Source organism: Wyeomyia smithii, chromosome 1, assembly GCF_029784165.1.
Source record: "Wyeomyia smithii strain HCP4-BCI-WySm-NY-G18 chromosome 1, ASM2978416v1, whole genome shotgun sequence".
Lineage (NCBI taxonomy): Eukaryota > Metazoa > Arthropoda > Insecta > Diptera > Culicidae > Wyeomyia > Wyeomyia smithii.
This window is the reverse complement of record NC_073694.1, coordinates 46,924,517-46,949,890: the sequence shown is the minus strand read 5'-3', so window position 1 is coordinate 46,949,890 and position 25,374 is coordinate 46,924,517. Positions and strand designations below refer to the sequence as shown.

At 42.1% G+C, this 25,374-nt stretch overlaps 1 protein-coding gene across 3 annotated transcripts in view; it reads left to right on the top strand.

Moving 5' to 3' along the window:
• The window catches only part of LOC129717854 (segmentation protein Runt), a 156,560-nt gene extending 155,285 nt beyond the window's left edge, over positions 1 to 1,275 (top strand). For all 3 annotated transcript variants that reach the window (XM_055668072.1, XM_055668070.1, XM_055668071.1), the window contains one exon: positions 195 to 1,275. In XM_055668072.1, the coding sequence (XP_055524047.1) occupies positions 195 to 1,063 (869 nt within the window). In that variant the 3' untranslated portion in view covers positions 1,064 to 1,275. The remainder of the gene's footprint in view (positions 1 to 194) is intronic.
• Positions 1,276 to 25,374: the final 24,099 nt, after the last annotated feature.

Genomic DNA, 25,374 nt, shown 5'->3' with positions numbered 1-25,374 from the left:
TTTACTATCGTAGTAAAAAATGCGTTTCACTGATAAAATCCAAAACAGCGACTGTATTCAAGATGGTGGTCGAGCTTTTGTTCGCTTCAAAATATGAACCTTATTACCTTCCAAAAAGTCGACGTGTATGTTAATTTATACTAGTTTTGACATTAGCTTGGCACGTATTAATGCATTTTCATTTTCTTCCACAGATCATCACGCGTCGCACGTCAATTGCAATCCACACAGTACCACCAGCCCGAAAAGCTCACCAAATCCTACCAACGACATTCACCACACCATTTCGTCCAACACGGATGACGCCAAACCTTCAGCAGATGGCGATTACGATCGGGACGATCTGGATGATGACAACGATCAAATCAGCGTTACCGGCAGCGACCTTGGCAGCGGCAGTCAGAACGAACAGGAACGTCGAAGTCCACTGATAGGAGGAGCTTTCACGTCACTGATCCAGAAAAACCACGCCAAATTAAAAAGCGGCCTGGAGTTGTTCCAAAACGGCGCCTTCTCAGCGACTCCGTACCCTTCGCAAATACAGCAACCTCATCCGCTGAATCACGCTTTGGCTGCGCAGCTGTTCTTCCAGAATCCATTGATACCTCAACCGAACCACTGGCTGTACAATCAGCTGTACGGTAACTATCAGGAACTTCCCTGGTTCCGGCAGTCGCTGTTCGCGAACAAAACGGCAACACCGAACAACGACAGCAAGGACAGTCTGGACTCTCTGAAGGGCAGCGAGGTGATCAGTAACAAGCGTTCCATAACGGTCGTTTGCAGCATTGGTGATGAAGGCGATGAAAGTCCACCGCACAAAACGATTGCTATTGCGGACGACGAAGATGAGGATCGGCGGAAGAATTCACCATCCGTTACGTCAACGAAGCGTTCTCCCAGTCCGGCGGAGGTGATGTCTCCACTGCTCTGTGAAGAAACTGTTTCCAGTTTGACGGTTTTAGAACGAAGCACAAAGTTAAAACGGTGTGTTTCCGGTTCGGACAAATCTTGCAGCTTGCAGCAACAGGTTAAGCAGAGTGATGTTTGGCGTCCGTACTGAAGAAGCTATTATGAGGAAATGCCACGTGAGCAATGTATAAATGGAATAGCACACCACATATCTCTTGTCGTGTATTTAAAAATTATTATTTGTACAGTATTTAAATTAAAATAAAAACATACGTGTAAAATCAAGTTATTGGCAAGCGCTCCCGAACCAAACTAGGAAGATTGTAAACTGCAATTGGAGCACTGAATTAGATGACAAAAAGAATAAAGTCAAACTTCATTAATTCCTAGTTTCATTGTCGTTGGGCAAATGCGTGGCATTTGCTATGCATCACCGGTTCATTGCACACGCCTTTCGCTAATATAGACCCACACCTTTTCGGAAATGGTCAACCTCCTAAAATGCATCTGCCTCCAGTTTGGCCATCAGCAAAATGACCCCTCCGCCTGTTTGTTCCTCACCGTCGTCACTGTCTACACTTCACAACAACGCAACCTGCACAATTCCACAATATGCAATAATAAATCAGTTTACCCACTATAACATTTTAATGAGCTTTTATGTGTGCAGCCAGCCAGCATTTTACGCGGAAACGCGCTCGCAGCTTCCCGTCAAAGAGTGGTCCAGCATCATCACCCGGGTCTTCCGCTGCCACTACCCGCCCAGAGCCCTTTCGAAATGCAGTACTGCATCAACCGGTTGTCGTACTCCGCCGAAAGTGCACCGTGCACACGCCTAGTCAAACGTATCAAAACTACCCTCGTCAACACTCCGTCCAGCCGCATAGCGATAGGCCAACCAGAGCCCATAAACATATCCACGTACACATCCTATATCAAACCACACCAACTAAAATCCAAACTTACCGAAATGTTTGCACACTCGAATGCTGCCCACTACACCTTCCCCTCCTATGGCTTCCCGTTATTGTTCAGCTCTACTCGAGATGCACTTAGCAAGGTTTTGGAAAAATTAAACACTGAAAAAAGTGTTGGGATTACGTTAACTTCTAGAATATTTCCCACAAAATGCTTATCATTAGTAACATACAAATCTTGTAAAATACGTGACTTGATTGGTGCGCTTGGTGATTCTGGTTTAAGGTATCTACGGTAATTTTTGCCAGTGCACACAGTAGCCATCGCGACCACGGTTCCACTAGCCTGAAGCGTTCAAATTTTTAGCGAGTGATGAATGCAATTTCGATACACAACGCAAGGCCACGCGATCAGAGAGTGCTGGGAAAGGAGTCCGAGCCGTGCTGGCTGGCTGAAAGGCCCTCAGCTTGACCGGGTCGATAGCGGAGTGTATCGGGAAAGTGGAAAAAAGCAACGGCAGCGAGCAGCACAGCTTAAATGAGCCGATGCTGTTCGCCAAATGCAGAACTCAACCGCCAAACTGAACCACGCCAAAGAGCCTGGCCACAGGCAACTATCGAAATGCGTTATTGATGGCTGCTTGCGCGCTTTAGGGGGGCCGGAAACGGTGTGTGTATGTACTCTTTGGTCTTGTATACTGAACTGATGACCGCAGTCTTTTATGGAACCCGATTGCTTTGGTGGAAATGCGATATTTTGACTCTAATACATGTTCTACCAACAAATTTCTAAGTGAACTTTCTACAAAAGGCCAGTTTGGAAGTTTACATTATTTGAAATCGCAAATCACGAAGCCAATAAAAATTCTTACCTTTACATAAATTGGTCCTGTGCAGCTAACCAAAGTTGACTGTTTTACAGAAATGATTCTCTTCCTTCTTGGCAGAAAAATAACATCTTTAGTGGGCCGAGCTCGGATCTTAGTCTTTGAGATGCTTGCTTTTTGTACTACACTTTTCAAAGCTATGTTGGAAAGTAGGTATTAGAGCTCATCACTTTGATTCAAACCGTTCAATGTCACGAAACGAGACGAAATTATGTCCACCGCACAAGTCAAAGGTGGCATAAATCAGTTTCATCGGGTTATACTGAACTAGTCACAAACAGAATATACTTACCATACTTTTATTGTGACAGGTCGGGATCAACGAAATGTTATCAAAAAGTGAAATATCAGCACGCCTTGGAAGCTCTCATATAAGTGTTAAAGCTAAAGGTGCCCGCAAGGAGGAGTGATATCTTCTCTACTGTGGTCATAAATAGTTGTGATCATAAATAGTTGTAAATAGTGTAAATTGTCTTAAACATTATTTCTACGTGGTGCGATAGGGAAGGCTTAAATGTAAATCCTTCAAAAACAACTATCGTTTCATTTACACGTAGAAAAAAATTATGCTTGATGATATTAGACTAAACGGAGAGCTTCTAGAACTCTTAGAAAAAGTCAAATACCTTGGAGTAATTCTTAAGAAAAAGCTTAACCGGAATACACACCTAGAGCAGGCTACAAAAAGATACGAATAATCTATGGATATGTAATAAAACTTTTGATAAACAATGAGGACTCAATACTATGCCTATGGTGGACAAAAACAAGGGAGAAAGGTGCTCAAGACAAGTTGGAACAACTTCCAATTCCGAATCCAGAATACGTCGCCATGTCAATCGGTATCGGGCTGCTATCCTCCAATCTCCGCTAGAACCTATTTCGCGGACATCCTCGTCGACAACACACATCCAATGAGTGCGGAGCCTACCTCGAAGTCGACGGCCTCTATCGGGATTTCAGCTAAATATAGTCTTCGCTGCTCGTTCTCCCGGCATTCTAGCTACATGCCCAGCCCACTGTAACCTGCCGTGTTTTATCCGCTTAACTATATCCGCCGATTTGTACTCATGTCACACTTCAAGGTTCATGCAAAATCCTACGCTCAAAAACACCAAGAGCTCGCCGATCGGCCTCTTTAAACGTCCATGCTACATGGCCGTAGAAGGATGCGGGGAGGATTAGTGTTTTGTAGAGTACAAGTTTAGTACGGGTTTGCAGGCTGCGGGATCTTAGCTGGTTCGTCAACTACTGCAAAAGTTTCCCCATCTAACACCACCTCAGCACCAACATCCGTCGGACTACCACGTGCTCTATCAGCCACCATGTATTTCGTTTTGGCGGATTTAATGATGAGCCCTTTTCTTGCAACTTCCCTGCTGAGAGGTCCGAAGGCCTCTTCCACCGCTCTACACTTGATACCAATGATGTCGATATCATCCGCAAACCTAGGAGCATGCGAGGTTTGCACGCCAGCTCTACGTATAGCACCCTCCAATGCGATGTTGAACAATAAGTTTGACAGCCCGTATCCCTACCTAAAACCATCTAACGTCACGAAGGAGTCCGATATCTTACCGGCTATCCTGACGCATGATGTAGAGCCTTCAAGGGTGGCACGTATAGGTCTAATTAGATTTGTTGGGAAACCATGTTCGACCATAATTCGCCATAACTACTATTCCTCTTAACCGTATCGTACGCTGCCCTGAAGTCTATGAACAGATAGTGAGTCTGCAAGTTGAATTCTCGAAATTTATCGAGGATCTGCGCAGGGTGAACATTAGAGTGGCCATATTTTATATGGCCGTTTTTAAAACTATCGATCCTAATGAGCGTTGGGCTGAAAAAGTTTCCTTCTGACCTCTACAATAAACCACGAAAATTTAAAGTTGATCGGAGTTTATTTAATGGACCCACAAAGAGCCTATATTTGAGAAATCGATTTACATGAAAATTTTACGGAGTTTTTTCTTTTTAAACATATATATCTCGATAAACGTATTCAAATACACTTGTGTTTTCATGAAACAGTAATATTATCACCCTAGTTTAAGTTTAAAAAAATCTATAACCTTTGGTGTTGGTTAAAAAGTTCGTATTTTGAAAGAGGTGTGTATTTCTCCGGTATAAATCAACAACATGCAATATAAACTGAAATTCGTCTCAATTATGTGTTAAAACACGGTTATAATTTTTCATAAATTTAACATTAGGTATTGAAACCAAAAATGGCCGACTTCCAGCTACCATTTCGAAATTTCAAAGGCACAAGGCTCGACAACAGTTAATGCGTCACCTGTGAAAACGTTATTTCATATTTGCTGCGGTGAAGCAAACATGAAATAGCGTTTTCACAGGGAATGCATCATCTATCTCCGAGTCTTGTGCTTCTAAAAATTCGAAGCGGTGATTCGAAATTGGCTGTTTGTGGTTTCAATACCGTTTTACCTTAAGAACCATTCGTTTTGAAACGCCTGATCATTTTTTTTAATTTTTAACGGGATATCAAGCCAATCCAACTTGTTCTGGGCTTAAATACCATAAGCGATTCTTCATCTTTTCAGTTACAGCGTCCGAGACGACTATCATTCTCGACATAAGCGAAAGAATAACGTAGAAAATTCATAACTTGATTTATACATTGGACAGCACTCGTACATCCAAAAAATACCTGACTGTGAAGTTTGACTACCAACATGGACATGTCTTGAATGCAATTAATGGTCAATGATCAGAACTTTTGGATCATTGAAGCTGTGAGTGAGTTGATTGGGTGTGAATGAGTTGATTTCGTTTGATGCTCTTATGAAATGGTTAAAGACAAGTGTTTAAGGTCCGATGCTTTTGCCATGTAATATATTTTGCATAAAAGTTCATAGAAATGAAGAGGACAAGTAATATTGGTTCGTTTTCGAAACTTTTCCGAAATATTTCAATCCACTAGCGTATTATGAACTTCTAATGCAATATTTTTGCCGCAGCTTAAGTTAATTTTAAGCGCGCCCAAGAACTTTGCACTTTCATCGAAACTCATGAGAATTGCTATTCGATCAAAAGGAGATCTGCCGACCGTATTTGATAAAATTCACCATCTTAGTTCATTCAGATCACTAGTCCTGAATTGTTTCATAGCAAAAAATAATAATAATAATAATAATAATAATAATAATACTAAAAATAACATAAAACCCTTACAAAAAGTTTTGAAGTAGAATACTTCTCTCAGGAAGTTCGGCTACACAGGGATGTGAAATGAAAATCTAAAACCGAAAAAAGTGAAAAACATGTCCAATTTCAAATGCTAATAAATCGGTGTTCGATGGATTTCCTTCGTTCTTGCTGCAATAGATTGGAAAATCTTCTAAGATTCTTCCCAAAAGAAGATAATTGTAATTTTATTATTTAAACTATTGTACTATTGAAAAAAGTCGAGACTTGTTAAAACGAAAAATTCGACCTCTGATTGGTCGTTATATGATTGCTTCCCAATGGATAGCGCACTAGTTGCAGCGGATCTCAGCATCGATAGCAGCTGGGCCAGCTAATGCAGGAGCAGCGTTACCAATGGCAGCGTATAGCGGCCACAATTGTGGCATGGTTACGAATAGCGTAGCAGTTGCAGCAGGTATATCTGACCATGAAGCATTTATGCAATAATTGAATGAAAATTGAAATTGTAGCAATCGGCCTTTTTCAAGACTACTACATGTTTTTGGGAGAGCATAATAAATGGTTAATAATAAACTGCAACTGAGGTTAGATGCTGCTGCAAATGCAGAGCAGTGTGATGTTTATTACGATTTGGTGACACTGTGCATAACAAGCGGTATATACGAAACAAATCCGATTTTAAACAGAAAAGTTCGGCACGTTCTGCTCACGATGCTGAGTATGTTTTAAAAAATTTACAACACTGCATTAACAATGATGTAACGCCTTGAAGAAGACGGTTATGGTTAGATATCACAGCAGAATTTCGACCTTCATACTCATGTCTATCATCAGCAATATCAAACACGCAACAATCTGCTTCCATGCGACACATACGTTTTTTCGTACATTAGTATTAAGACATACGGAATAAAAATTTTCGAACTTTGTAGAATGGTATAACTGGAAATAATTTAACAAGCGTAACAAATCCGATTTCAAAAGGACTGACACGCAAGCAGCCGGGTTATCTTTTTTGTAAAAGTATTCTTCTTCAACCTTGCGGTCGTGGCTTTGCACACAACCCTCCTGTGATTTTTTAATAATTTTTATAATTTTGCTTCACCAATACGATTGTGGCGGTTCACTTCACGCAGTTGCTGCAATGAAGTACGATATGACGAATATGAGAGGTCACGGTCACGTTATTACGTAACATACGAAGAAGAAGGGGATATTCAACGAAGAGTTCCATTGCGCGAGGCCCCCATGCAAAATTGCGTTATTTAGGGGCGGGAGGTGTTCAAAATTGCTATAATTTAGCGTTACGTAATATGTGAATGTCCCTAATGATATGATTTTAAAATTAAAGAATATTTCGACGCAAAATATACAACTATTTAAAGAAACTAAGGCAAAAAACTTCAAAAAGAGATAAAAAACAACAGTTCATAGGACAATCTATTTTTTTTAACACAAACGTTTTGTGGGTCCATTAAATGAACTCGGATCTACTTTTCAAATTTTCATGGCTTATTTTTGGAGTAAAAAGGAACCATTTTTCGCCCGGCGCTCATCGAAATCGCATGATGTTACAAAAACGGCCACTCTAGTGAACATTTGATCTGTAGTGGAGCATCCCTCTCGAAAACCACATTGGTAACCAACAAAGGTCTCCGACAACGGCCTCAGTCTATGGAACAGAATACGGGAGAGAATTTTGCAAACGGCGTTGAGAAGGGTTATGCCCCGATAATTACTACAGTCCCGGCGGAAGCCTTCCTTGTAGATTGGACATATGAGACCCTCCAACTCTCAGCATGATCCGGTGTAAAGCACGATACAACTGTTCGCTCTCGACTTTGAAGAGTTCGGCTAGAATTCCGCCCTTACCAGCTGCCTTGCACTTATTCAGCTCTTTCACTGCTTTCTTCACCTCGTCCATAAATGGTGGGTCCATAGCTTTGCTACCATCCTCAATCATCATCCTGCTTCTTTCGACTACGCTGTTTTTTTTTCACCATTCAACAGTCCACTGAAGTGTTCCTTTCAACGGGTTCAGGTTCCAATAAGGTTCCCTATCGTTGCACGTGACAGCGGCTGACATGTTTCGGTTCCTGATTCCGTTAGCCTTCTTGTAGAAGCTTCTCGCATCGTGCCTTGAGAAGCAACCTTCCGCCTTTACAAGAATACGCTTCTAATGAATACTGTCGTTTCTGTCGTCTGGCCCGTCGGACGAGACTCTTATTAAATTTTGTCACGGTGCAACGTGATTGACGGGTTCGAAACCGCTTTGGTCACGAATTAACCTATTCAATTTTGTTGGGAAATCGTGTTCAGACATTATCTGCCGTAGCTCGTTGCGCTTATCTGAATCGTATGCCGCTTTCAAATCTATAAATATATAATGAATCTGCAAGTTTAGTTCTCTAAACTTGTCAAGGATTTGACGCAAGCTGAAGCTTTGGACCTTCCCGAAAACCCCATTGGTACTCTCCAAAAAGGGCTTCCTACAGCGATTTCAGTCTATCAAAAATGAAGCGGTGGAGAGTTTTGTATGCAGAACTGAGGAGTGTTATACTCCTTTAGTAAAGTCGTGTAACAACGGCTTGAAACGGAGAGGTGGTACCCGGTGCAGGGGTCTCCGTCCCATAAAACCTGGCAGGCCTTTCAGTACGTTCCGAGTCCATTGCCTGGTGGCAACCGGACAGCAGTAGGATCAGATGGTGAGTCTGCAAGTTGAATTCAGATGGTTGTTTCTGACTTGCGCTGGTCGGAAGAGTTGTTCATAAAAAGCAATGGCTGCCTACCCTAGCCATGACCTCATTGCTTCGGCATAGATCACCATGGGACTACATAGGCGACTTCTTCATCACGGACAAGGATAGCGGCTGGAAGTCGGACCCTATAAACAAAGATGAATTCAAGTAAGAAACCAGTGATGGGTGCGGAGGGACTACCCAATTCCGTCGCGCGAGGTGGCATCCAGCCGTCTCCGCAGAACAAGACGGAGACGGATGCGGCGAGATCTGGAGGTGGAAAAACGGCGAATACGTCCTTCTCCACATCGGGCATATCTGTAGACGGTCTCTTGCTAGTCGAGGCCGTCGAAAAGTGTATGGACACGCGGCCGAGAATGACGTTCTTGGCGAATAGGTGGAATATCGCTGGTGACTTGAAGCAGACCTACCTCTTGTTTCGGAGTACCATCGATGCAGCCAAGAAAAATCAAAAGTAACTCGTAGCTCGAGTAGAACGCCAAAGATTCTAAATCGGTTAAACGATTCAAAAGTTAAAATTTTTTGAAAATTGCAGATTTTGAAAAGAGTTGATTTTTTGGCCATCATTTTTCAGGAAGTGTCACTCTAAGGACCAAACAGAATATGGTTTTGAAATTTTCAAGTAAAAACCAACTATAGCAATTTTGAGCATGATTGAAACAGAAACAATTGCGGATAGGATTGTTGCGTAGAATTGTTTAACAGAAATATAGAAACATAGAAATATAGAAATAAAGAAATATAGAAATAAAGAAACCTAGAAATATAGAAATAAAGAAATATAGAAATAAAGAAACCTAGAAATATCTAGCTACCTAGCTACCGAGAAAGTGGCCAGGACCAGTAGAGGGCGATTGCATCTTAAGCGGTGCAGAGAGACGCCCCCTCGTTTGCGGCGGTCTGCTCTACGGTCGCTAAGCGAATAAGGCAGTCCCTGAAGGAAGCGGACTTCGGGAACACTAAGAAATGGCTGGCTTTGCTACTCTGTTGCCGGACATTTTTTTAAACAGAACGGTAACGAATGTAAAACGTTTTGGTGTAGGTTTTTGTAAAATTAAGTAAAGTAAAGTTTTTAGTTTTTAGGTTAAGTAAAGTTTTTCTTGTTTTTCTGGCACTTTTCTGTTAATTGTAGTTAGTTTGTTTTTGTTTGCCAAATCATTTTGTATTTTTGTTTAACATAGTGTAAGTGTACTAACCCATAAACCAGCCAAAGCTTCGAAAAATTTGCGAAAAAAAACTCGATGTAAACTTTACCGTTTGAGGAAGTGAGGGGGCACTGTCTAAAATGTCAGCTCTGCCTCCTTAAAAGAGACCTTCCGTGTCCACCCCGGAACTTCCAGACCAGGTGTTGGGGCGTAGCACGGAGTAGTGCTGGGACTATCCGGATTAAAATATCCGGATATCCGACCTCAGATATGTAATCGATCGTTACAGTAAAATCAAATGTTTTTTAATTGTATAAAATGTACCTAGTGAACGCTCACCTATTTTTCATGTAACGTACTAAGCCTTTACACTTCTTACACAAAACCGATGGGCTGTCGCATACGGGGCGAAAAGAGTCGACTAGCCGCCATACCAAATTTGAACTACGAGCATTGGCGGCTATCGAGTACGCGCCAACAGCGCATTTGAATTCAGGCGAGCGAGTGTGAAACAAGTGCGAGTTAATTTTTGTAAGAAAAAGGTTAGTGGTGCCAAAAGATTTTTAATCGGAGAAACCTTAGAGGAGAGTAGAATTTTAAGGAATATTCAGGTAACCTCGGGAACAAATTATTGTTTTCCCCGCCACCGTAAAATACCTCTGAACCTGGCTAATTTTGGGAAAATTTCCCGCCCATAGGACCTTTTTTGCTATATTCGATAAATTTGCGATTGGCGATCGCGATAGCATTTTGCACCCGCTTCGGCCTAGGCAGCATTAAGTTGTCTACGTCTAACCGTAAAAGACCAGCGAACTCTCGGGCAACGGCTCTAACCGTAAAGGAGAGGATTCCCTTCTCGGTTCGGCAGAAGTTGGTCTCGTCCGTCGCCAACCGATCCCCGCCAACGAAGGAAACGCCTGAAAAGACCCTTGCCTGGAACGCCTTTCCAGGTCGCCTACACACCACCCACGCAGTTGCAGCTGCCTTGCCACTGACCGGCGGAAAATCATCGTTTCGACGCGGGACGCCGCACATCGAGCCAGGAGAGTCGAGAGAAGCAGCGGTACGTACCTGTTGTGACACCCGTCGAACTACACACCACACCGTTCAATAAAACACTTTTTAAGAAGTTGTGCGTTTCAGTGTTAAATTTAGTATCGCGAAATCCCTCCAGTTTGCCAAGTAGCGCGCCGGCCTTGTGACTAAGTCCAGGTCTCGTGCTGCTGAAGTTTGTCAGGAAGCTACCCTACTTGGAGGGTAGTGACAGATATCCGACAAATATCCAAAAACCTGCTCAACCGGATATCCGGATATTATCCGACAGGATATCCGGATTTTCGGCTACTCGGACATCCGGATATCCGGATATTGTATCCGAACATAGTTTAATGAGAATTATGTAAATAATTACTTACGAGGGGATCGAGGGTTGTGGAAAAAGCCATTTTTCGCGTTACATTTCATTCGAACGGGCCTAAAAGACAATAAAATAAAATCCGGATATCCGGATAGTATATCCGGATTTCCAACTATTCGATTATCCGTATCCGGATATCCGGACAGCCTAATAATATTCGTTTACACATCCGTGATCCGAGCTTCGGATAACCGGATCATTATTATATCCGATTAAAAGTCCCAGCACTAACACGGAGGCACTAAAGCCTCCGTAAAATATAGCCCAAGGAAGGGACAGCCTAACTCCTCAAACGATAATAACTTTAAATTTATATATACATTTGTAACGGAAAGACTGCAACGATAAAAGACGGCAAAAAGTACGAACTAAAATTACCCACCCCTTAAAACGATCCAGAAAATAGTTTATACCACTTGTGTAACTGCACGAAAAATTGATATCCGGTACGGAGATAGGAGAGTGAGAGAGAGGACAAGCAAGAGAGAGGGAGAGAAGAAGATCGGGAAAGTGACAGATCGAGAAGAGATAGTCTGAAGATAGCCATCAAGAAAGATAGTCGCAGAAAGCTAAAGTAGACGAAAATTTGAAAAGGTGTTGGAAATTGACAAAAGTGGTGACTAGTTTTGTCAGACAGAGTTGGCGGTGGAGCTGGAGTGGTATCTATCCCTGGCCGAGAATCGACGTTCATCAGAGCTCGAATACCGGGAGCTGTAATTCTTTTCCCGTGGACCGAGGGATACGACATTACACAAGCCCTTAAAGTGAAGTGCGGGGTGAAAGTGGCTACTGAGTCAATCCTCTTCCGAAAATGTCCGGCGAGGACCCAGGTAGCTGGGTCGACTCGCGTCGGTGGATGTTAACCTGGCACTGAAGGGAGGTAAATTGAAGGTAACTATAACAACCGGACATTTCATTCCGCTGCTTCGAGGGAGGACATAAATCCTGGACCTGCAAGGGACCCGATAGAGTGGAGAGTCTCTAAAGTCTATGGTATGCTCCGGGATACGAGACGCCAACCACTTTATGAGAGACCCTAGCAGCTCAGCCGGTAAGCCGGCTGCGAAGCCACGGACGTAAGGGTGACGCAACTAAACCTGAACCATTACTTCGCAGCCAGATAGCTGCTACATCAAGCAGCCACTGAGTCGTTGTCGGACATCGCCATCGTATCGGACCCCAACCGCATCTCTCCCGGAAACGGGAACTGGGTTGCGGATAGGTACAGTATGGCGGCCATATGGACGACGAACAAATTCCCGGTTCAGGAGGTTGATTCAACTTAAGAAAATTGTACGCGGTTGCCAAGGTTAACGGAGTGTTTTATTGCAGTTGCTATGCTTCGCCAAGTTGGTCTACCGAAAGGTTGGCCAAGATGGCCGACCTGTTAGATATGGCGCTAACGGGGCTAACAGGAGCTAATGGTTGGTGGTGGGCTGTTGAGTGGGAAAGTCGCTCTACGGTCAGATCTTGTTAAAGGCTTCGGCAAAGCTCAACCAAGATCTAGCCAACGTTGGGAACAAATGTACATACAGCAGAAATGGTGCGGAGTGGATCACCGTATTCGACGTATTCGAAGAGAGCGCGAGGGGAGCAGTTGGCTCCGCTCGACTGCTGACCAAGTAGTTGCCAGGCTATCGCGGGCGTGCGACGCCACCATGTCTAGGACCCTCCAACCTAGGAATGGGAAGCCACCGGTCCACTGGTGGACTGACGCAATAGCCGACCTTCGCAGTGCGTGCCTTCGTGCAAGACGGAGGATGCAGCGTGCGCGAACAGACGAACAGAAGATTGAGCGCCGCGTAGCATTCGGTTCTGCAAGATCGGCGTTGAAGAGTGCGATGAGAGCAAGTAAGAGGGCCTGCTTCGATAGGCTATGCGCGAGTGCCAATACGAAACCGTGGGGTGACGCCTACAGGATCGTAGTAGCCAAGACTAAAAGCGCGCTGGCACCTGCAGAGCGATCACCAACTATGCTGGAGTGTATCATCGAGGGACTCTTCCCGCGCCATGAGCCAAACCCCTGGCCTCCAGCGATCGAGTCTCACGTCCGACGTTCCAGTATCTCGGATATAGTAGAGGGATGGTCGGCCAGCCTGCCGAACATCCAATCTGTGAGCGACGACCGCCGCGTCGAGATTGATGGAGAGGTAAGGGTAACGAAAAAGGAACTGATCGTGATCGCCAAACCCCTAAAGGTGAGCAAGACACAGGAACCGGATGGTCTCCCTAACCTGGCAATCAGGCTTGCGATAAAAACGGCTTCCGGGCTTTTCAGGGCAGTCATGCAGAGGTGCCTGGGTGGCTGTCTCGTTCCAGACAGGTGGAAGCGGCAGAGACTGGTCTTACTGCCGATGGCCGGGAAACCGCCAGGGGACCCATCGGCATACAAGTCTATCTTCCTGCTGGACACTGCGGGCAAGGTGCTTGAGAGGATTATCCTCAACAGACTGGTGAAGTACACGGACGGTGTAAACGGTCTGGCAAGTAACCAGTTCGGTTTCTGGAAGGCAGGTCCACGCTGGATGCTATTCTCTCCGTCACCAAGACGGCGGAGGTAGCACTCCAGGGCAAGAGAAGGGGCACACGCTATTGCGCAATCGTCACGCTTGACGTGAAGAATGCGTTCAATAGCGCCAGTTGGGACTTCATAGCGCTTGCGCTCAGGAGCATCCATGTACCGGTGTCGCTGTACAAGATTCTGGAGAACTACTTTCAGAACCGAATACTTGTTTACAACACGGAGGAGGGTCAGAAGTGCGTTCCAATTACCGCAGTATGACGAGGTGTTGAAACTCAAGTTCCCTGTCAGAGTTGTGACTTTGCAGACGAAATAACGCTAGTGGTCTAAGGCGAGTCGATCGAGCTCGCAAGGTCGAAGACTGGATGCACTCCAAGAAACTGAAACTGATAGAACGGAGGTCACGGTTGTAAATAAGGGCAACCAGCGGTGGTCAGAGTTAGAGACTGCACCATTACCTCAAAGCGATCTTTAAGGCTCTTGGAGGATATGGTTGATGTTAAGCTTACATTTAAGAGTCACGTCAAGTATGCTTGCAAGAGGGCTTCAACGGCTATTGCAGCACTATCTCCAATGATGTCGAACAGCTCAGCGGTGAATGGCAGGAAGCATAAACTTCTTGCCAGCGTGGTTTCGTCCATACTTAGGTATTGGTGTACATTCTGGTCCGAAGCGGTCGTCCCGTGGAGTGTCATGGGCTGGATACTGGATGGTTTTACCTTTGTTATATTACCTATGTTATACTAAACAAAGGTTATAAAATCGGTCGAAAAACGCAAAATAGATCCAAGGCCCGGAGGGCCAAACCGTATATACCATTCGACTCAGCTCGACGAACTGAGCAATGTCTGTTCGTGTGTATGTGTGTGTATGTGTGTGTGTGTATGTATGTTGTCTGTATGTATGTGCCGCAAAATACTAACGCACCTTTCTTACAGAACGCAATATCCGATTTTGATGATCTTATACGCAAACGAAAGCTACTGTGGTCCCCCTGAATGCTACCGAGTGGATTTTTGATTAATGGCTTAGATTTTAAGATATTGATTGAAGAGTATTTTCTTACATGGGGTATTTAACTTTACACGCAAAATCGATCTGGGGAGGACTAAGTTTGAAATGTCAATCGACTCAGCTCGGTGAGTTGAGCAATGCCTGTATGCGTGTGTATGTGTGCCGGTATGTGTGTATGTATTTTGTGTGTATGTATGATACATCATGACACATTATTTACAAAACGCGTTATCCGATTTTGATGTTCTTAGGCGCAAATGAAAGCTGCTGAGCTCCCCTAATATCCTACTGGCTTGAGTTTCTATTATTTACTGAAGATTCAAGATAATGGACAAAAAATATTTTTGAACTGTTTAAATATTTTTGAAGACTTTCTTTTAGAAAGAAATTTCTCTCTCTTTCTCTCTTACTGTCTCTCTCTCTCTCTCTCTCTCTCTCTCTCTCTCTCTCTCTCTCTCTCTCTCTCTCTCTTGCTCTTTTCATATCTATTCATTTTTAACAAAGTAAGAATCATAGACAGCTTTTTACCTTTGTTATACTAAACAAAGGTTTTGAAATCGGTCGAAAAACGCAAAATGGATCCAAGGCACGGAGAGCCGAACCGTATCCGCCATTCGACTCAGCTCGACGAACTGAGCAACGTCTGTTCGTGAGTATGTGTGCGTGTATGTATGTATGTGTGTGTATGTGTGCTGACTGTATGTATGTGCCGCAAAAAACTAACGCACCTTTCTCATAGAACGCAATATCCGATTTTGATGATCTTATATGCAAATGAAAGCTACTGTGCTCCTAAAGAATGCTACCGAGTGGATTTTTGATTAATGGCTTAGATTTCGAGATATTGGTCAAAGAGTATTTTCTTCACATAAGATATTTAACTTCAAACACAAAATGAATCTGTTGAGGGTCAAGTGTTGTATACCAATCAACTCAGTTCAACTAAATGAGCATTGCATTTATATATGTGTATGTGTGTCTGTACGTGTGTAGGTGTAAATATGTTGTTTATCTGTGTGGTATATCAAAATCGAACAAAGAAAAACAATAAAAAATCCCACATTTCTTATAGAACGCATTATTTGATTTTGGTGTATACAAGTGCAAATGTAAGCTCCAAAGCTCCTCAAAAATCATACTGAGCGAGTTTTTTATTAGTTGCTTGAATGTTAGAATATTTAAACAGAATGTTTGAACATGAGATATTTTTCATTTTGGATCATTTCTCTCTATCATTTTTTCTTTCTATCTCCCTTTCTCTCTTTTTCTCTTACTCTTTCTTTTTTCAACTGCTATTTATTTTTCAAAAGAAACTAAGAGTAAAAGACATCTGTGCTGTGTTTCATACCCTGTGTAGTGCGGTCCTAAAGGGTGTAAATTAATGAACCTTTTGTTTTTAATAGCGCTTTACTAACAGCTTCCAATATATTTCAGAGGGAACCGGAATGCTTAGTTAAATCCGCTTCTCACTAACCTGATACACTACGCTTTTGTGTATTATAAATATTGCTTTCTAATTTAAAAGTCAGTGCAAACAGAGTATCCATGATATCCCACTTCTCGTTGTCGCAGTAAGTTTTATAAAGTTCTGAAATTGTTTTGAATTTTACCATACAGTCTAGGCCTTGAAAAAGAGTAACGTTCTCGAATACACTTTGAGAAGTTTTAACTTCTTTAGGATTTTAATCCTTCATCCTTGCGAAAAACCTTCATTTTCAAATAATGCATTTGAAATAGAATTGAACTGACAACTTTCAACAGCAGTTATATGAATTTCAATGAAATCTTTTAGCATTTGATCCTCACAGATTTTATCAGGATTATTGTTGATTTCTTGAAATAATCACACGTATGATTCAAGTAATTTTTATATGGAAACAAAGCATTTAACGCGTTCCTGTATAATTCTGAACTATAATTTCTTGAGAGCAAGTTTGTAGAACTTCGATGCTAATTCATAATCTAAAACCATTATGCTCTTTTCTAGATTTTGCGATTATTGAAAACGAAGCGATTGTGGTATTTAAGCTTGGATTATGGGGAATTATATCAATAGTGTTGCAATGAGCTGACAAATATATATGCTGTTCTAGAATTAAATTTGCATCATTGTTGTCTTTACTGTTTCTGCACGTTAGATTATGTCAAAAATTCATTTTTCTACCCTAGGCAGCTTAAAAAAATGGTTTGGGGTCGAAAAAATATAACCCAGATTTCACATTCACAATATTTGTGAAAACCACGTCGAAGTTTGGTTCAATGATTGTATTTGTTTCATCCACTGTAAAACTATCTTTAAAATTTAATTTTAAACGATTTATGGTTGACTGGCATAATAAGTTTCTATTTAGTGTTAGTTAGTATAACAAAGGTTTCTGCACTGCTAGGTGGATTAATTCAGGTTTTTAGAGGGTCAAATTCCACACTACCTGAGGTTGGTCTTCCAGGTGTTTGGCAGGTGATTTTACCTCTACCTGAAATGAAAAAAAAAAAAACAGAACGGTTGTCTACCACTTGGCGCAATTTCCGAATTCTGCAGAACTGTAAACTGGAAGTGTTTTTGAATGCATGATACATAAACGCTCCGTAACAGCTAAACCTGTCTCTACCAAATTTGGCACAGTTATTTCTTGACATAAGGAACTGGATATAGAATGATAAATCAGAGATTGACCCCTGATTGCCAAAATGTTCTTCCTATGCTTTGGCTCAAAATTACAGATTCAACAAAAACATATAAAATCAATTTTCGAGCCCAACTAATCAGTCTTCAGTAACTTCTAAACCAGTAATATTGAATTCCGATAAGGATCGGGTACTCAGCTAGCGAATACATTTGAGTTAAAAGAGTTAGTAAATTTTAGTTTTTCATCCCGACGTGGATGATTTTTATAAGTAATATTTCCAAAGTTATCATTTTCAAAACTGAAAAAACCTCAACTCAGATAATGATTTTCTAGCATAATAATTTTTTACAAACCAGACAAATGGAAACCAAATTACAAAAAATATTTTCTAATGCTCTTCACAAAAACATTCTTGCTTGCTAAGAGCAAGAATAGAATTGAAAACGTAAGTTTAAAAACAAAAAGTTAAGTAGATTCCTAACCCCAAAATCAGGAAAATGAATCGCTCTTGATGTCAATTCCAGGCAATTACTTTTCCTCGAAACTGTAACCCACTGCAGCTGCAGGATGAAAGTCTTTACTTCGGTCGGACTCCATCCGATAATGTTGCCAGAGCTGACGCGCTGCAACTGTTTCAATTAAATTTCCAATTACAAAGCGCGTCAAATGACGAATAATTATTTACACTTTGGTAATCGAAATTTTAGCCATTGAAGAGTTCCGGGCTCGCGGTGACACCATGACAGAAGCACGTTCCGGCCACGGTCGCGGCCAGCGACAGAGAGGAGAACTCAGTCAATGGAAAATATTCCCTGATTGCAATTATTGTTCTCCGATCCGGGTGCGCTCCTCCTGCTTGGCCTGGTGACCGGGAGCGACAGAACAGCACAACTGCTGGCCCGAATCGTTCCCGAAAATTGGAAATTCTACCAATAATCATAGCGAGGTGGACTCCGAGTCGAGTTTATCAAACTGATTTGCCGATGCAAATTCGATTGCGCCGTGCACTCGATTGCAATGAGTTTGGTTTAGTTTCCGCTACTGAGTGATGTGTTCAATTTATTTGTCCGCAACAGAAGGTACCGGTATTGGAGAACATCTCGGTGCAGTGATGGAAGGCACTTAATTGTAAGTGTTTGGTCTAAAAAAAATTACACACACTGGCGCATTCAGTAACAATTATAGTGCGCAATAAACGACGAATCGAGTACAACAAAGAAAATCATTTCAATTATTCGCCTCATTTGAGTACGTAGTCTGGCTCCACTGGTACCGTAACGGTCCAGAATATGCTGATCAATCGAAAAGATGCGGTCTTGTAACTACTGATGCTGATAATTTTGTTCGGCGCTTCAATCGAACCGAAGCCATTGTCCTCGAATCCTAATAGCGCACTGCTCTGCATTCAGCATCCACTATCGACGATCAATGTGTGTTCATCGTGCTGATGGGTTAATTGTGAAACTCGCGTCCGCCTATCCTGCTAAAGCTGCTACCGATGAGTTGAGGATTGATTGAAGCTCCTCGCTGTCTGTGTGTGTCTCTCTGTACACCGGACGGGCATTGTGCAGTCAGCCGAAAATGGTCCATCCGGATGTGAAGTTACATTTCAATTGTTGGCTGTATCTCCGGTGGAGCGAGACAATTTCTCGCACTATTCATGTTAGCCCATTCCAAACCTCCGCATCCGCACGCACGCACGGCACCGAACGAACCACGCTAGGCGCTGATCATCATCATCACCACCTACGCTGATGAGATGAGATGAAACAGTTTCCGATTCCCGAGCAGCAGCAGGGGTTAGATGGACCACTGCAGTGTGCTTTGAATTATATATCGTAATTCTAATCCCGGAAACGATAAAACCCTCTTTAACTAATTACCGACTCGGTAGGGCAACTTCGCAATTGGTTCAGTGAGAAAATTACATTATACCGGCAATGTCTGATGTAGACAACAGTCGGTTGAATTTGGGAACAATGTGAGAATTAAAAACAGCATTAGAAATTTGGTACAAAACTTTCGTGCGTTTCGGAGCATTGCATAGTTAAACAACTGTTGCATATTCTAATCCCGATAAAACATAAATTGTTCGTCACTGTTTTTTAAATGAAGGTTAGCTATGTTTTTTTGGGAACTTTTATAGACAATATTTAAATTAATTAATAATAGTTTATATAAAACAAATTTACCTCCTCCTTAATGATAGTCATAATTAAGTAACAAGTAACAATCAAGTAACAATTTGTGAAAAAAAAACAGCAAGATTTCACTAAACACCCATCTTTACATTAAGCTTAAAATATTTAGGTTGAGTAAATTGCAAATGGAAAATACTTCCTTGTAGAGCAACCTTAAACACTATCCCTCCCTGCAGTAACTAATCCATAAAACCGTGAAATTCCACCAAGGGTAAAAAAGTCGAGCCAATCATCTCGAATTATATTCAATTACATGCATAAATACTCACGCTCACAACAACTGTCAGTTCTTGAAACGGTCCATTTGATTTCACCCCATATTCTGGCAGATCTCCGTCGAGGAGAAGAGAGAAAAAAAGACCACCAATAATTCTAAACTGTTCGAAACGTTCCCTCTTCGACTAGACCACGCGGCCACAGTCTAGTCCTTTGCGGGCTCGTTGCTCTTACCCTCCGCCGAACTTCCCCGGTGCCGCAAAAAACCGATGCAGCAGTAATTTATTGATTTGTTTGATTCGATCTCCGGGGCAACACTGTTGTGAAGCAGCAAACGGGAGGGATGCTACACCACTTGTGATTTCCATTTCGCCTCTACCTAGTTTACAGTAACTTTTCAAAGAGCGAACGGACATTCACAGAGCGAGTGGATGCCGAAGAAAAAGATGACTAGCCGATGGTAGATTTGCTCGCTTCTGGGAAGCGGGCAGATGGAAAATGTTTTTCTGATTAAAAACTTTTATCTTAGTTGATTATAAATTTCTTCGCCATACATCTTCCATTGCTGGGGAGCTTACGGTGTACCATCGGGGACAGAGCCGGCTGCAGGTACTGCAGATTCGATTCTAGTTTCGACTCCGCTAAAAGCATCCCCTACTACCGACTCTTGCAACCCCAATTTATCAAAGAACCTGCTTCCATACACCAAACAGCAAAAAAAAAAACCTCGAAGCTGTTTGCCGGCCAGTTGATGGAAAATTGGTGGGAAATGGTTTCTGCACCCTGACACGACGTCTGCAGCTTCCCCAAACACTGATGGAACGTTCTAATTTGATTAATTTTTCACAAATTTGTATTTATTGACTGTTGCGATGGTCCGTGACCGAAGCTGGCGATGGCGAAGAAGAGCAACGCACCAGCTTGGGGGAAAGACATTTCCTTTCTTTTTCTTTTCAAGTGACCAAAGTTTTTCGTCGTCCCCAAATGTTCGGTTTCGATTTTCGTTCATCCAAAGAAAAGGCCCATTTAGTCCCGTTCCACGCCGCGGAAGAAAGCAGAACGCGACGGCTTTTATCGTTTATACCGAGAACTGCTACCAGAGAACAAAACCTAATTCCAATAAATAAAAATCAATTGGCTATCATTGATGCTGGCCTCTTGAGGCTTCGTTTAACTGGTCGTCGTCTTCTCCTGTTGGCCTTTGTCCGCCAGCAATAGGGAATCATAAAAATAAAATAAACGTTCCGCTCCAATGCTGGTCGAAGGGGACAGCTGAAGGAAAATTGAGAAAATCGTTGAACCATTGCCGAATGGGGTTCTAGCCAGCCGTGGTCAAGGAAGGAAAACATGACCATTACATAGTGTTTTCTGGGACAGAAACCGGATACTAAACCGGGCATCGGAAGAAGTAGATTTTTAGGCACGACACATGTAATAAAGTGCCGTACCGGTAGTCGTTCGGGTGGTTGCTTAGGGGGCGAATCGTATCGGATAATCAGCATTATCATCAGTGACAATGTGGGACATGGGTGTCCAGTTTTCTCCAGGACGGATCAATACAATCGAAGTTTCGTTCGAGTGCTTCACGCCTGAGATGGTATTCGGTTCGATGCTTATCGATGGGATCATTTTGTGTTTTGCTTCTTTGCTGAGCTTGTGTGGCTCAACGGTGATGTACACATTTAACTTTTAAAGTTGTATCAGATACAGAAGAACAATCCGCTCAAAGGCCATTTGACAGGGTATTCATACTAAGGTGTTTTTTTAATTGACAATAAGAAACGACTGATCGTCTTGAAATTTCAAAATTTATTTAGACAGTAAACATTTAGAATAAAAAAAAAAAAACATTGTAGAAAAATACGTTCTAATTTGAAATACTACAAGTATACAACCCCTAGGGTTGTATGGGATGGTGACGTGGGACTGAACACTGTAATTAGAGGGATTTCTGTTACGAAAGTTACAGATCCCGCAAGCAGAATCAATTTATTTGCTCAGTGACTCACGTTTATTTTATTCTCAGCCTTTCCCCAAAATCTATTCTTAGGGCATCTTCAGCGGTGGTTAAAATCGTTGTTTTGTTCTATTTTTTTGGAACAAACTCAAATTTACTGCTGCACCGGTGGTGTAAATTTTGTTTTATACCAGACCTAAATTGAAAAAAATTGACACTGGTATAGGTTTTGGTCTATTTTTGTCACTTTTGACGTGGGACTACGTCTTTCTTCACTATACTAAGGTACATTCTGGGAAAACTGGATTGAACATGTAACGTTTTTAGTTGGCGGAATGGAAAATTTTAGATGCTAATAGCGCTCAAACAACTGTTCCGATTTTACCGTTGGAAAGCTAAAATATACAAAATTTTTATAACATGATAATTTTAGTAACCATTTTCTTATTATTCCGTGAAAATTGCGGAAAAGTTTGAAGGTCGAATATCCACATACATTTTCCGTACGATTGGTATATTTTCCTAACGCAGATTTCAAAAACATAGACGAAATGATTTCACGCATTCAGTCATTGGCTAGCAACGCCAGCCAATTGGCATCGCATTCATCACCCAACGTAAGCGACGAAGAAAGAGAGCAGAGATGCTTCCACGTGATTGGTTCTTCCCCCAATCACCCAAGTTTCCCTCACTGAGTGACGCTATAAAAGGACATTCCGTGTTGAGAGAAGCTCATTCTCTGGTCGACCGTCAAAGCGAACAGTTCGGCTTCCCTTCGATCTGAGTTGGACCCCACCAGTGGTAATCTAACTCAGATATCGTTGTTGGAATACAGCCCGAAACTGGACGTGATCGTCACTGGGGACCATTGGAAGCCGTTTGGATGCTGCCGATAGTAATTTGTGTAGGTATAGTCGTATACCAAGTGTGTGTGTGTGTCTGAGTAGCGTTATCGTATGTGTGTGTAAGTAGCGTGTGTGTGTGTATGTGTGTGTGAGTAGCGTGTGTGTATGTGTGTGAGTAGCGTGTGTGTGTGTGAGTAGCGTGTGTGTGTGAGTAGTGTGTGTGTGTGTGTGTGTGTGTGTGTGTGTGTGTGTGAGTAGCGTGTGTGTGTGAGTAGCGTGTGTGTGAGTAGCGTGTGTGTGTGAGTAGCGTGTGTGTGTGAGAAGTGTGTGTGTGTGTATGTTAGTGAGTAGTGTGTGTGTATGTTAGTGAGTAGTGTGTGTGTGTAAGTAGCGTGTGTGTGTGAGTAGCCTGTGTGTGTGAGTAGCGTGTGTGTGTTTGAGTAGCGTGTGTGTTTTTTTTTTGTTCATGGATTGTTGTATATGGTATTTTACGTTTGGTGTGTGTTATATACTATGGCTGTGTGTGCACTCAAGCACATACCCTTTACCTTTTTTGGAACAAGAAATAGATCGTGTACGCTGCCAATAGGTGGGTAAAATGTCATATTTTAATTGAATACCTCAGTTTTGGATATTTCCATATAAGCGTTGGCTTATGTTTCATTTTTCGTATTTTTCGACTTCGCGGGTTAGATGAGCTGCAGGAAAAATGACAATGACTGCTCCTTTTAAGCTTGAAGCATGACTGGCAGTATGTGACCTACTCGAAAATAGCTAAAATCGTTCGAATCGAGCTGCGCAATGCCACCAAAGATTTCAAAAGATTTATGAGACGAAAACGGAAGATGAACTCTTCTTGTAGCAGAAATTTTTCGATTATACCAATCCATCCTGAGAAATGTCACTGACGCTCGGGTCAAGCCGTCAAATCCATAAGGTCTTGTGGATATAAAGTGTCTTGCCAAAGTTATCGTTTAATACGCGTAAAAATTATCGAATTTCCGTTTGTTGAATGTTGAGTCTTTTCATTATAACAAGTCTCATTAACTGATAGCATGGGGTATTGAATTGTTGACAGTGTGACAGATGTCAGCGGTTTAAAACAACAAGATATACAACACCGGTGCGGAGAACGAAAAGTTGGTCTATATTAGCTGATTCTATTCAGGTTTCGCTGGTTTAAATCTAGTATAAAGTTGTTTCAAAAATAGACCACCGCTGAAGATGCCATTAGAAATATATTTAACAACACTCGAAAAAATTTCGTTAACATTAGGCGATGTTATGCCTGTAGTATTTTGTTGGGCAAACAACATTTTTTTGACAAGGCACAAGCATACCGTTGTTGTTGCTTCTTCACCAAGAATCTCTCGCAATGTGTCTAAATCAGAATTAACTCTATTTCCTCAAAAACCAAATCCAATAATGATGGAGATGAAGATACAACACATCCCTACGATAGTTATAGAAACCCGTTGTTTGTTGTAACTATGTATTTAGATTAGAAACCAAGTTAGGATATAATTTTCACCGATTAAAATAAATCATTCACTGCCCAACCACAGAACAAGCTAGTTCTATTTCAAGTATATTTCTAATAGGTTATGGGCTCTTCAGAAAATTCTTTCAAGAAGTAATTTTGTGGTAGTAGAAGTATTTCAAGATTTGTCGAAATAGATCGCTTAGGTGTCTCGCGGCTGAATAACCGTAATTATTCACGCAATGTGAATAGCTGGTGAGAGAACCACATGTGAATGCGGCGGATTTATTGGCTTAGCAAGAAGGAGACCAGCGAGCGAAAGCGACAATTGGATTGCTGATTGAAGCGAATCAGATCAACATAATTCGGAACGCAGAGACGGCGAAACAAGCATGGGAGCTGTTGAAAAACCACCATGAAAAATCGTCATTAGAATCCCAGCCTGGGATTCTCAGGTGAGCCTACCACAAGTATTGTTGACCGGAAATTCGAAGAGGGAGACGATATAGAAGACCACTTATACAAAATGGAGGACATGTTCGATAGACTTACATTATCAGGAGTGGAATTGAGTCGGAGGTTGCAGGTTATTCTTGTACTGAAAAGTCTTCCTGAGTTGTTCAAAACTTTAACGACGACTTTGGAATGCAGAAATGATGATGAACTGACGTTGGACCTCGTAAAAGAAAAAATAATTGATGAAGTATCCAAGCAGGGTAATTCCGAACGATCAGGAGCAGTTCATAAAAGTACCGAGAAACGGGAAATTGTGTGTCATCATTGCAAGAAAACAGGTCACAATAAAAAATTCTGTAAGCTGTTGATGCGAGAATCAATGGAAGCTGATAAAAAGAATTCGTCAAAGCCTAGAACAGGTGCGAAAGCCAAAGTAGCAGTGGAAGGTTCAGAAGCCTACTTGTTTGCTGCACCGACATAGAAAATTGGACTATTGATTCTGGTGCTAGCTTACATATGAGTGCAAATAAACAATTTTTCGAAGAAATATTGAGCCCGGATGCTGACACTCCGTCATTCGTTGTCTTGGCAGATGGCAGAAAAGTTAAGGGAGCTGGAATCGGATCATGTAGTATTAGTTGTATCCAGAGCCGGATTTAAGGGGGGGCCCAGGGGGCCCGGGCCCCGGGCCCCCACATTTTTGGGGCCCCCACAAAACGAGAAAAATTTGAACAGACCATTTCAATCTGAAACTTTCCTTCAGTGTTATTTTTTCGCGAGCGCCAATATCACAATCACATCCATAAGATTTCACCTTCGATTCTCTTGGAATGACACACATTAACA